Below are 13,505 nucleotides of genomic sequence, written 5' to 3'. Positions count from 1 at the left end.
AGAGCTGAAACTTCCAGCAGATGGGATGCATGCACTGGAGGCGACTCATACCTCTGGCCACTTCAGTCTCATGTGCACAAAACAGGTTTCTGTGCAACATAAAGTGGTGCACAGGCCTGGCAAGCAGGTGGCTTTCACCATGAGCAAACAGCTGCAGGTAGTTTCATTCAGAAGAATCGAATTCTCAAAGCCCTAAGCTTTAGGTCCTTTGCAGTGAGGAAGGAATCGTAGCCTCATGCCCGGCTCCCATTCAGCTTTGACTGAGGAGCACACTGCAGAATAATACGTACGATGTACTCTCGGATCAGGCCATGGGCAGACACGGGTGGAGCCCAGCGGCCGATCACCACGCCTTCCACCTCTTCCTTTAGAGACAGCTGAAGATGGAGAGGGGGATCTGGTACTACAAAAGAAACAAGCGTGTCAGTAACAGACTGGACAGAGAGGTCTGTTCATCAGAATCACAAAGGGAAAAAGTCAAGAGCACAGGCCCAGACATTAGGGTTCATCTACACTACAGAGAAGATCAAAGCTGCTGCTGTTGATCTTCCAGGGTTCAAATTAGCGAGTCAAGTGAAGACACGCTAATTCAAACTGAGATGGGCACTCTGGTTGATGCCGGTAGTCCTGCTTCCACGAGGAGTAAGGGAAGTCAAAAGAAGAGTCTTCTCCCTTTGACTTCCTGCAGTGTGGACAGCACAAAAAGTTCATAGACTCATATACTTTAAGGTCAGAAGGGACCATTATGATCATCTAGTCTGACCCCCTGCACAGTGCAGGCCACAGAATCTCGCCCACCCACTCCTAGAATAATCCTCTCACCTATATCTCAGATATTGAAGCCTTCAAATACTTTGAAGACCCCAAGATGCAGAGAATCCTCCAGCTGTGATCTGTACCCCATGCTACAGAGGAAGGTGAAAAACCTCCAGGGCCTCTGCCAATCTACCCTGGAGGAAAATTCCTTCCCGACCCCAAATATGGCGATCAGCTAAACCCTGAGCATGTGGGCAAGACTCACCAGCCAGACACCCAGAAAGTTCTCTATAGTAACTCCTATCATCCCTCCATTGACCTATTTCCCACTGATAATGAATGGTCAATTAGCTACCAAGATCATGTTATCTCATCTCCTTCATAAACCATCTCCTTCATAAACCCATCTAGTTTAATCTTGAAGCCAGATAGATCTTTTGCCCCCACTACTTCCCTTGGAAGGCCATTCCAGAACCTCACTCCTCTAATGGTTAGAAACCTTCGTCTAATCTCAAGTCTAAACTTCCTACTAGCCAGCTTATATCCATTTGTTCTTGTGTCCACATTGGTATTAAGCTTAAATAATTCCTCTCCCTCCCTGGTATTTATCCCTCTAATATATTTAAAGAGAGCAATCATGTCCCCCCTCAGCCTTCTTTTGGTTAAAGTAAACAAGCCAAGCTTCTTGAGTCTCCTTTCATAAGACAGGTTTTCCATTCCTCGGATCATCCTAGTGGCCCTTCTTTGTACCTGTTCCGGTTTGAATTCATCCTTCTTAAACATGGGAGACCAGAACTGCACACAGTATTCCAAATGGGGTCTCACCAATGCCTTGTATAATGGCACTAACACCTCCTTATCCCTACTGGAAATACCTCGCCTAATACATCCCAAGATCGTATTAGCCTTTTTCACGGCCATGTCACAATGGCGGCTCATAGTCATCCTATAATCAACCAGGACTCCGAGGTCCTTCTCCTCCTCCATTACTTCCAACTGATGTGCCCCCAGCTTATAACTAAAATTCTTGTTATTAATCCCTAAATGCATAACCTTACACTTCTCACTATTAAATTTCATCCTGTTGCTATCACTCCAATTTACAAGGTCATCCAAATCTTCCTGTATGATATCCCGATCCTTTTCTGAATTGGCAATACCTCCCAACTTTGTGTCATCCGCAAATTTTATCAGGACACTTCCACTTTTGGTGCCAAGATCAGCAATAAAAAGATTAAATAAAATTGGCCCCAAAACAGATCCCTGAGGAACTCCGCTAGTAACCTTCCTCCAACCTGACAGATCACCTTTCAATATGACCCACTGTAGTCTCCTCTTTAACCAGCTGCTTATCCACCACTCAACTTTCATATTAATCCCTATCTTTTCCAATTTAACCAATAATTCCCCATGTGGTACTGTATCAAATGCCTTACTAAAGTTGAGGTAGATCAGATCCACTGCATTTCCTTTATCTAAAAATCTGTTACTTTCTCAAAAAAGGAGATCAGGTTGGTTTGGCACAATCTACCTTTTGTAAAACCATGTTGTAATTTGTCCCAATTGCCATTAACCTCAATATCCCTAACTACTTTCCCCTCCTTCAAAATTTTTTCCAAGATCTTGCATACTAAAGATGTCAAATTAACAGGCCTATAGTTACCCGGGTCGCTTTTTTTCCCTTTCTTAAAAATAGGAACTATATTAGCAATTCTCCAGTCAAATGGTACAACCCCGGAGTTTAGAGATTTATTAAAAAAATTTGCTAATGGACTTACAATTTCATGTGCCAGTTCCTTTAATATTCTTGGATGAAGATTATGTGGGCCGCCCGATTTACTCCCATTAAGCTGTTCAAGTTTGGCTTTTACCTCGGATATGGTAATATCTACCTCCATATCCTTAGTCCCATTTGTTATGTTACCATTATCCCTAAGCTCTTAATTAGCCTCATTAAAGACTGAAGCAAAGTATTTGTTTAGATATTGGGCCATTCCTAGATTAGCCTTAACCTCCACTCCAACCTTAGTAATTAGCGGTCCTACTTCTTCTTTTTTTGTTTTTTTCCTATTTATATGGCTATAAAACCTTTTACTATTGGTTTTAATTCCCTTTGCAAGGTCCAACTCTACCTGACTTTTAGCCTTTCTCACTTTGTCCCTACAAGTTAAGTTAATGTACTTTGACTTCAGCTACGCCGTTAACATAGATGAAGTTGTGTATCTTATTCAACCTTTTCCCGTAGTGTAGACATACCCTTAGGCCGTGTCCAGACTCAGGGGCTTTTTTGGGAAAAGTAGCCTTTTCCCGAAAAAACTTCCCCTGCGTCCAGACTCAAGCCGCGTTCTTTCGAAATTATTTTGAAAGAACGCGGCTTTTCTTTCGATGGCGGTAAACCTCGTTTCACGAGGAAGAACGCCTTCCTTCGAAAGTTCCTCTTTCGAAGGAAGGCGTTCTTCAATGTAAAGAGGCCGTCTTCGAAAGAGAGCATCCAGACTCGCTGGGTGCTCTCTTTCGAAAAAGCGGATTTCTCTTTCGAAAGATCCGCCTGCAGTCTAGACGCGATCTTTCGAAAGAAGCCTGCAGTCTAGACATAGCCTTAGTGAGCAGTGGATGCCCTACTGGAGTTTGGTTATTTTTATATCTAACTACCATGGAGCCAGTGGGCACAGGGGAATCAGTGTAAGAGTGCAACCCTCCTGTGGATCCTCAGCCAGCAGACTGCTCTTGGCAACATCAAGAGGAAGGGGCAACTCCCTCTTGCTCATGGGAAATCAGAGATCCACATGTGGGAGGCTGCCTTGTATGTGCAAGTCAGGGGAAGAAGAGAGGTTGGAAGAATGATCCAGGCACTGAATGTGTACTATGCATTCCTTGGAGATGCTGTAACTAGAGACGTCAGGGGGCTCTCCTTGCACCCTAAAATCTAGTTCGAATTAGCGTTTTGCTAATTCAAACTAGCATGTCCACATTAAGTGGACCCTGAACCAGGGTTAAGGATGGCTGGAAGCAGTGCCGGCAGGGCATCAGATTAGGACTTAGAGCGTGGAGCTGCTGCCTCAGGCTAGCCGAGGGCTGTGCTTAAAGGGACCCGACCCCCACCCCGGACAGACAGTTCTCAGGGGTGTCCCACTTGCAAAGCAGTCCTGGCTTGGAGTGCCCGGAGTGCCCACACTGGGCACATCACACCATTCGGCCATCAGACCAGCTGCACTTGCCGCAGGCTGCCATCTGGCGAGAGAGGGCAATTGGGGGGCTGCAGGAGAGCTTCCACCCCCAGAAGCCCGCAGAGCCAGCCCAGTCCTCCCCATCGGGGGCTCGTACCCCATTCCTCCCTCACCTCCTTCCACTTACCCTTCCCTAGCCCCCCTTCCTGATGTACAAAATAAAGAAAACGTGTGGTCAAAAATAGAATCTCTCTTTATTGAACAAAACTGGGGGAGACTGGGAAAAGGAGGTGGGAGAGGGGAAGAGAGAGGGTGGGAGAGGGGAGGGCAACTAAAATGATCAGAGGTTTGGAACAGGTCCCATATGAAGAGAGGCTAAAGAGACTGGGACTTTTCAGTTTAGAAAAGAGGAGACTGAGCGGGGATATGATAGAGGTCTATAAAAGCATGAGTGGGGTGGAGAGGGTGCATAAAGAAAAGTTCTTCATTAGTTCCCATAATAGAAGGACTAGAGGACACCAAAGGAAAGGAATGGGTAGCAGGCTTCAAACTAGTAACAGAAAGTTGTTCTTCACAAAGCAAAGAGTCAACCTGTGGAACTCCTTGCTGCAGGAGGCTGTGAAGGCTACAACTAGAACAGAGTTTAAAGGGAAGTGAAATAAAGTCATGGAGGTTGGGTCCATGGAGTGCTATTAGCCAGGGGGTAGGAGTGGTGTCCCTGCCCAAAGTTTGTGGAAGGCTGGAGAGGGATGGCACGAGACAAATGGCTTGGTCACTGTCTTCGGTCCATCCCCTCCAGGATCCCTAGGGCTGGCTGCTGTCGGCAGACAGGCTACTGGGCTAGATGGATCTTTGGTCTGACCCAGTACGGCCATTGTAAGCTCAGGGCTCAGGGTCGGGAGTCTCAGTGGACCACCTTGATTCTCTTGCACACCTGCTCCTGGGTGGCCAGGCTGGCAGCTCTCCTGCCCTAGACGGCCACTTTCCTGTGCCTAGTGCAGAGGTCGTGGACGAGGTCCAAGATGTCCGCACTAGCCCAGGCGGGTGCCCGCCTCTTGCGGTCCCGGGCAAGCTCCCGGGAGCCGCCAGCCTGGTCCCGGGAAGAGGGGGAGGGCTGGAGGGCATCGGGTGGCTGGCTCGAGCCGTGCCAAGTGCAGGGTCTGCTAGCTGGGTGCTGGCAGGCTTGCACCTGGCACGGGCACCGTAGCCAGCCTGTGCCCCTTTAAGGGGTCCGGGGCCGGGAGGGGGGCAATAGAGTTTCCCTGGTGTTGGCCAGAGTGGCCACCAGGGCAAGCTGGGGAGGGCTAGCCTCCCACTAGTTCGAATTAAGGGGCTACACACCCCTTAATTCGAACTAGTAAGTTCGAACTAAGCTTAGTCCTCGTAGAATGAGGTTTACCTAGTTCGAACTAAGCGCTCCGCTAGTTCGAATTAAGTTCGAACTAGCGGAGCGCTAGTGTAGCACCTATCAAAGTTAATTCGAACTAACATCCATTAGTTTGAATTAACTTTGTAGTGTAGACATACCCTCATACTAATAAACAGGCTTATATGCTACCAAGAGGGTACAATCTGACCCCCTTGAGTCAACAAGAATTGCTTGATTCAAGGATTTTGCCCAATATAGTCAGAATCAAAATTTAATTTTGTACCTTTTACCACCACCCACCCCAAAAAAAATCACAGACGAAATGGAGCGACTTCACTATTCCTTCCACAGACCCTTTCACGGTACTGTAGAGGAGATGAATTTCCCAAGGAGAGGCTTGTGATGGTTAGATACACAAAATTATCCAGAGGAAGAGCCTCAAATCAGTGGAGTTATGGGAATTTACCCCAGCTGAGAATCTGTTCCCCGGCAGTGCTACCTGACAGTTCCAAGAATTAAAAACAGAAGAAGCAAAGGCCACTTACATCCCTCCGGTGTACGAAGAGTGATGAAGTCATTTGTGTTGTACACTTTGCTCAGACACTGGACCTGAACTTTGACCTGATAGGTGCAATCCGGCTTCAGGACTTTTAAGACACTGTTTGTTTTGTTGCTGTGAGTTTCTAAAGTTTTCCAAATGCTTTCACCAACCATCCTGTGAGAGAATATAGCCACTTAATTCAGGAATTATTGTTGAAGCCAGCGGCGTTAGCTTAGCCAAAGAACACCCATCTTCTCTTTACACTTTAAAGGCCTGCTTTTTTTGTTAAAAGGGACACTGTAAACTTAAAGTTAGACAGCTTCAATATAGGAATTAAAGACCACTTTCTGATTTTTTTTTAATAACACTGTCTTAGCTTGTTGACACTCTTTCTCTCACTGAAGCTCTGTGCCACGCAAAAGGGGAAACTGACTATACACAAATGGCAAGAAGTTGAAGCTAGTCAAATTCAAGGGTAATGGTGGATTCTATATTACCAGCAGTTTTTAATTCACAACTGGCTTTTTAAAAAACAGGTATGATCTAGTTTACACATTAATTATTTTGGAGAAGATCTATGGGCATGTGTTATACAGAAGATCTGACTAAGCCAGGGGTCTTAAACTCCTGGCTGGCAGGCCATCGTGGGCCAGAGCAGTTGTGCAATCCAGCCTGCGAATCCCAGTGGACTGAGTGGTAGGGGTAGGGGGGAAACAGGAGTATTTATGGGAGTGCCTACCTTTAAACTGATTTCACTCCACCCTGGTTTAAAGGGAGGTGTTCCCTTAAGCACCTTGTAAAGTCAACTTAAAAGTCTCTTTTCTGCTTGAAAAAATGTGTCCCCATTATTGTTACTAGGACTTGAAATGGCTTTACCCAAAAGAGATTAGAGACAAATTATTTGTCTCTATGCTTTCCAGACTCTTCACTTTATGCATTTTGCCATAGTAAATCAGTTATTTAAATCACCAAGTGGAAAACGCAGTTTAAATCTATTTTAATCAACTTTTCCATTTGTACAGGAGTTATTTACTAAAGTGCGGTGCACCCTCATTAGTTGATATAACTATTAAAGCATGCTGATTTACAACTAAATAGAGCATTTAACGAGGTTTGGTACATTTTTATCTTGAAGGGTTCTCTAGAACTATATACATTTGTTTAAGGAATTGTGTAGCTTCGCATTTTCATATCCTTATTAATTGTACATATTAGTATTTTAGAAAATTGTAAATGATAAAACTTTTAGTTTATTAGTCACATGGTAACTGGAATTAAACTAAACACAAAACAGCATCTACAATTTTTTTATTAGACAAAGCAATCTTATATAATTTGAATGCATACATTTATTGTATCAAAAAGTGTTTCACATTTACCAGTACATCATTTATAAAACTGAGGGGTTAACAGTTGATTAAACATTATTTCAGGTTAGCCTGGGAAATGTTTCAAATATGTGTAAGTGAAAGTGGTGTTTAAGTGCTTACTCTCAACATCGTCTCTTGAAAATGAGACAGTCTCTTATGCTACTTAGACTGACTTTAATGCATTATAAATATTAAGCATGACCTCGAAAATTAGGAGTATCTCCCTGATTCTTCTTTACACATAAAAGTAGCCTTTAACTCAATATTTTTGATAGAGCTCATGGACTGAGCATATTTAAAATTGTATTTAAATTTTATTTGAATATTTTAAGAGATTATAACATACTAATACTTAACAGATATCATTTTAAGCAATTTTTTAAACTTATATTTTAAATAACAAAATAAAAAAACTGCTTTAAATTTAAAAAATCATAGAATTGTATCTACCTCACTTTAAAGAAGAGGAGTCACTATGGAGCTAGTGCTACTCTCGCACTTCATCCAATTTAAAAAATAATAACGATTTGTGCAATTTACCTGTAATATATGTTATACACACAGGATGCTGAGGACATTTTTTTAGGTCGGGCCCACGTTACAGTGACATCACCAGAAAAATCAGCCATCCACTGAAGATTCTGGACTTTGTACACAATTGTGTCATCTAAGCAAGCAAGAGAAAACATTATTTTATGGAGGAAAATAAAAGCAGTGCTTTACAGAGTGAGGGGTAAAGGGTTACATCGCAGAATCAATACATATAGATGTGGACTAAAGCATACACTTAACCAGCCAATGTTCCTGCACAAAGCACCGTCTGAAATTTTTGAGAAGTGTATTGATGATGGTTCTGGAGTGGCCCTTTTCACTCATTTCACCTTAGAAGTCACTATACTATTTGTGGGATGCCTCAAGGTCATGGATCTCCATGGTCACCAACTGTCCAGGGCATGGACCTTTTCTGCACAACACAAAAGGAGGCTAGGGAAGAAGGCTGGTCTTGGGGGAGCATCGCCATGGGACTTGGGTGATCTGGGTTTCATAGTTGACTTTGCCACAGTCTCCCTTTGTGATCTTGGGCCAGTCTTTTACTTTCTCTGTGCCTCAGTTTCCCCATTTGCAAATGGAGGAAAATTGCACTTTGCTACCACCCAGGCATGTTGGGAGGATTCATTCACTGATGCTTGTGAGAGGCTTGGATAATACAGAGCACCTACACAGAGAGCTGGTGCTAACCAGCCGTGTACAGAATTGGTCATTATTCTTTCAGGTCATCTGCATCTTCCTTCCTTGGGAGGATGTGTGGGAGGCTCAGGATCACAGGGTAAGTCTGCTGCCTATCAGCTCTGGGGAGGGCAGCATTCACTAGGGGACCTGCAATCAGGACACATAGTTTCTAATTTCTTGCTAGTGCCCAGCCTTTCTCTGTGCTTCTTTTTCTCCATCTGTATGATGCTTAACTGCCTGCAGTTCATGAAGCACTCTGAGATCTTCAGCTGGAAAGGCCTAGGGGTATTATCATTACTACCCACACTCTCTGGTAGTTCTATGCTCTCCACTCCCTGCTCCTGCATATGACCCCGCTGCTCTACCGGCTGCCCCCTTACTCCTCTTTACTGTGTCGCATTTCCCCCTCTGTTACACTGCTCTGATGCCAGGCCTCTGAGCGGTGGACTCCAGCTCTGCTCCCAAGACCCTTCTGAGCTCACTGGTTTTATTTCTAGTTTATTAAGGAAACTAAATGGAAAGCTCTGAGCTGTTCCTGCTGAAGTTTCCTAATCAGCTAAAAATTAAACCAATGAGCCTGCCAGTCCCCCAGGGAAGAAAGGAAATCTCCCTACAGCTGTAGCAGCAAGTTTAGCAGGAAAAAACAATGGTTTTTTGCCTCTCTTCAGCAATCTAGCCCAGCTGTGGGGCTCAGGGGCTCCTTAGCCCCCGGCCTGGCGAATCAATATTTAATTAAAGAACTGCCAACCGAATGATGTTCAGTACCCCGAGCTGTTCACTGGGAAAATGGCTGAATCCCACATCTGGGAAAAGACAGGGATCAATATTGTTATTATCTACCTAGAATGGACTGGGGCGCAATTTTTTTCCCAAGCCAAGTGTAACGCATCTGGCTCCAGAGGTAAGGAAAGAGGGCATGTGAGGCGCTGTAGGTGCGGGAGCTTAGCTCTGCGCCTGTGGTCCCAGCGATACATTTTCAGAGCAAGACACAGCAGGCGGATATTGCAAAAAAGCACCCACTTGTTGACTGTGCTAATCAGGGAACCTCCCGTATTCGTGTGACACGTGTTATTTGCCTGTATCTACAATTGCTGTAGCTCCACTGAAGGAAATTATGTGTGTGGAAGCAGGAGGTGTCTGATTGTGATCAGGAAGGAAGATGGACCATATGACTGCGAGCAGAGGAGGGTCAATCAAGGCAGGACAGGCACCAGTGACACAATCTCTGTATTATAATGTGTTCCATGCTATGGAAAGTGTAGGAACCTCTGTGAAGAGTGTATTTACTTACCAGTGCAGTTTCTCTCATCGCTACTATCTGAACAGTCCAGAAATCCATCACACCGTTCTGTCGTCTTGATACAGGCCTCCCCATCTTCACATTTATAACCATTAGGGCAAGACAATGTGCTGTGAGTAGCTGGGAGATGGAAAAGCATTGCATGATTCAAAGCAGGAGTGCTCATACACAAGTTTCCTGTCCTGAACATGTTCCATAGCGTTGTCAAGCACTGCCAAGCCACCGCCATATTGAAACGCAGAGGTGACTGCATCTTGTTCCTGGGCAAAGTGACCCCAGTATAGAATATGTAATTGCTGTTCCTTCCATATTAGAACACCCTGCTGAGATCTTTTGGGATGAATGCATGACAGCATATCACCCACTAACAATGCCGGTAACCAGGGTGCGCTAAGGTTTCATTTTGCACTCTGAAGATCTTCACGAGGAGTAACGGTAGTTCGAACTAGGAAGCCTAGTTCGAACTACCTAGTTCGTGCCCCGTGTAGCCACGCTGCACGGGGTTCGAACCAGCGGGGTTTTAAAAATGGCGGCTCCCCGCTTATGCAAATGAAGCCCGGGAAATTCAAATCCCGGGCTTCATTTGCAAGTGCGGTATGCCTACATTACCCTCCTAGTTCGAACTAGGAGGGTAGTGTAGACATACCCTATGTGATATAACTTGGCTTTAGCAAAGCTTTTGGTATGGTCTTCCACAAAATTCCTGCCAGGAAGTTAAGGAAGTATGGATTGGTTAAATGGACTGTAAGGTGGCTAGATTGCTGGGCTCAATGGGTAGTGATCAACAGCTCGATGTCTGGTTGGAGGTCAGTTTCAAGCAGAGTGCCCCAATGATCAGTTCTAGGGCTGGTTCTGTTCAACATCTTTATTAATGGCCTGGGTGAGGGGATGGATTGCACCCTCAGCAAGTTTGTGGATAACACTGAGCTAGGGGGAGAGGTAGATATGTTAGAGGGCTGGGATAGGGTCCAGAGTGACCTAGACAAATTGGAAGATTGGGTCAACAGAAATCTGATGAGGTTCAACAAGGACAGGTGCAGAATCCTGCACTTGGGATGGAAGAATCCCAAGCATTGTTACAGGCTGGGGACTGACTGGCTAAGCAGCAGTTCTGCAGAAAAGGACCTGGGGGTTACAGTGGATGAGAACTGACATATGAGTCAACAGTGTGCCCTTGCAGCCAAGAAAGCTAATGGCATATTGGGCTGCATTAGGAGGAGCATTGCCAGCAGATCTAGAGAAGTGATTATTCCTCTTTCTTCAGCACTGATGATGCCACATCTGGAGCATTGTGTCCAATTCTGAGCCCCTGTTGTTGAAAGGATGTGGATGCATTGGAGAGAGTCCAGTGGAAGGCAACAAAAATGATTAGGGGTCTGGAGCACGTGACTTATTTTATTTTATTCATTTATTTATTGTTATTTAAAATATTTTACCCCACCTCTCTATTTAAACTATTCGAGGCAGCTTATGAGGAAAGGCTGGGGGATTTGGGCTTATTTGGACTATAGAAGAGATGAGTGAGGGCAGATTTGATTGCAGCCTTCTTCCAAAGAGGATGGAGAGAGGCTGTTCTCAGTGGTGACAGATGGCAGAACGAGGTGCAATGGTCTCAAGTTGCAGTGGAGGAGGTCTAGGTTGGATATTAGGAAAAAACAGAAGCCCTGGGATGGGTTCCCTAGGGAGATGGTAGAATCTCAGTCCCTAGAGGTTTTTAAGTCACACTTGACAAAGCCCTGGCCGGGATGATTTAGTTGAGATTGATCCTGTTTTTAGGAGGGGGTTGGACTCGATGACAACCTGAGGTCTCCTACAACTCTAACTCCATATAGAATTTTATATTAGAGAATCAGAGAATTGGAAGGGACCTCGAGAGACCATCAAGTCTAGTCCCCTGCCCTCAAGGCAGGACCAAAACCATCCAGCTCATCTCTGACAAGTGTTTGCCTGACATGCTCTTATATATCTCCAATGATGGAGATTCCACAACCTCCCTAGGCAATTTATTCCAGTTCTTAATCATCTCTCACTTAGTCTATACAGCATCTAGTACCATGAAGCCCTAACCTAGACACTACCATAATACTGCTAATAAATATACTTCTGTTTTAACATTGCTACTGCACCAATTGCTCGACAGTGTCTCATTTCCTAGCACTAGCATGGCTTCCACTAGCACTGTGTCCTTAAAGAGAGCTATGCTCAGAGAGAGCCAAAGCACCACTCAGCTTGTGGGAAACAAGCACTTACGACAGTTTATTTCATCCGTGCCATCCTGGCAATCTCTCACGCCGTCACATCGCTTCCAGTTCGGGACGCACTTCTTCAGCTGCTGACATTCAAACTCAAACCTGCTGCACCGGCCCAGGGAGGTGGTGGATGTCGCAGTTACATTGACTACTGGAATCAAGAGGATGAAGAAGAAAATAATCAGCAAACTACACAAGCAATAGAAGAATGACAACCTGTCCCACCCAACTCCTCCCTCCCCCCGGCCCCGCAGCAATCATAGTGGTTGATATACTGAGTTCTTTACTGCTTCAGCTAGTTCAGAATAGGTTTACATCTCCCCACTCCGCTAGATGGCAGCCTCTTCCTGTACAAAGGCATTAAATACACTGTAGCCTCCTTTATCTAAACCCCTGGGGACTCACTGCTTCAGGGGCTGCCCTGCAAAAACACCGCCCCTGCTACTGTAAAGGCAACCTACAAATAGGGATGCTGGCATATGCTCAGGTGTACAGACTTTGAAGTCTGCAAAGCAACCTCCTGCTGCATGCTCCGCCCTGACTACTCAAAAGTCTCAGAGAGGAATATGAAAAGTTAACCAGTTAACCAGTAAAAGCATCACCCATAACGGATGAAGCTTACTGGTTCCAGTTAACCATTAACTTGTGGGGGCTAGAGCAGCTCCCTGCCTGCCAAGGGCAGGGGCCTGCTCCAGCCCCATGGTGGGGCCACCCCATAGGCCGGGGCTGCTCTGGATGCCCTGCAGGCAGGGGCCACTCCAGCGGAGCAGCCTCTGTCCGTGGGGTGCCTGTGGCAGGGAAGCGTCTCCAGCCTGGCCTCCGCAGGCTGGACGGGAGCGGCTCCTCACCTGCGCTCCCTTTGATCAGCTAATTGGTTCAACATAATATTGAAACAGCCAATTGAACAGGATTTTCCATCCCTAGTCTCAGGTGTCTCTTCCTGTGTACAATCAGAGGGTGTTATGGTTGGAAGCATGTACCAAGCTAGTTTGAGCTGGGACAGAGATGTATTTTCTAAACAGCCACTGCTGCCTGGCAAATCCTCCCACTAATTCTCAGAACTCAGGGTGCGTGGGCCAAATTCTCCCCTGGTACAAGTGGATGCAACTTCACGTGAGGGAATGGCATGATGTCTTTTAACCCAGTTTGGCCCAATACTTGGAAGTCTTCTAACATTTACATTTGAGGCTTATTTCTCAGGAACACGCGTGCAGGAAGTACCCAGGGACAGGGGAAGAGACACTCTTACATAAAGTAGGACAGGCGTCCTCGTCTGAACCATCTGTGCAGTCTTGGTATCCATCGCAAACCCAGCTGTTCATAATGCAGGTGCCGCTGTTACACCGGAAATAGTTAGGCAGACATGTTGCTGGGGCTGATGTAGTAAAGGGGAGGATCGGTGACCCTAAAAATAAACCCGTAAGAGAGGATCTGACTGGACATGTTCCAATGTCTGATTATGTGCTAAAAGCTTTTTCTGTTCCCAGGAGACTGAAAGACAAAATCCCAGGGTGTCAGCTGGA

General features: G+C 45.5%; 1 protein-coding gene across 2 annotated transcripts in view; it reads right to left on the bottom strand.

Moving 5' to 3' along the window:
- The window catches only part of SORL1 (sortilin related receptor 1), a 156,875-nt gene that overhangs the window by 32,043 nt on the left and 111,327 nt on the right, over positions 1-13,505 (bottom strand). For both annotated transcript variants that reach the window (XM_075909722.2, XM_075909723.2), the window contains exons 31-36: positions 13,232-13,387; positions 11,984-12,133; positions 9,725-9,853; positions 7,744-7,870; positions 5,838-6,007; positions 291-403 (exon numbers count right to left, since the gene is read on the bottom strand). In XM_075909722.2, the coding sequence (XP_075765837.2) occupies positions 291-403; positions 5,838-6,007; positions 7,744-7,870; positions 9,725-9,853; positions 11,984-12,133; positions 13,232-13,387 (845 nt within the window). The remainder of the gene's footprint in view (positions 1-290; positions 404-5,837; positions 6,008-7,743; positions 7,871-9,724; positions 9,854-11,983; positions 12,134-13,231; positions 13,388-13,505) is intronic.

This window comes from Pelodiscus sinensis, chromosome 25 (assembly GCF_052426305.1).
Source record: "Pelodiscus sinensis isolate ZL-2025 chromosome 25, ASM5242630v1, whole genome shotgun sequence".
Lineage (NCBI taxonomy): Eukaryota > Metazoa > Chordata > Testudines > Trionychidae > Pelodiscus > Pelodiscus sinensis.
Note: the sequence above shows the minus strand (reverse complement) of the source record. Positions and strands in the feature narration are given on the sequence as shown.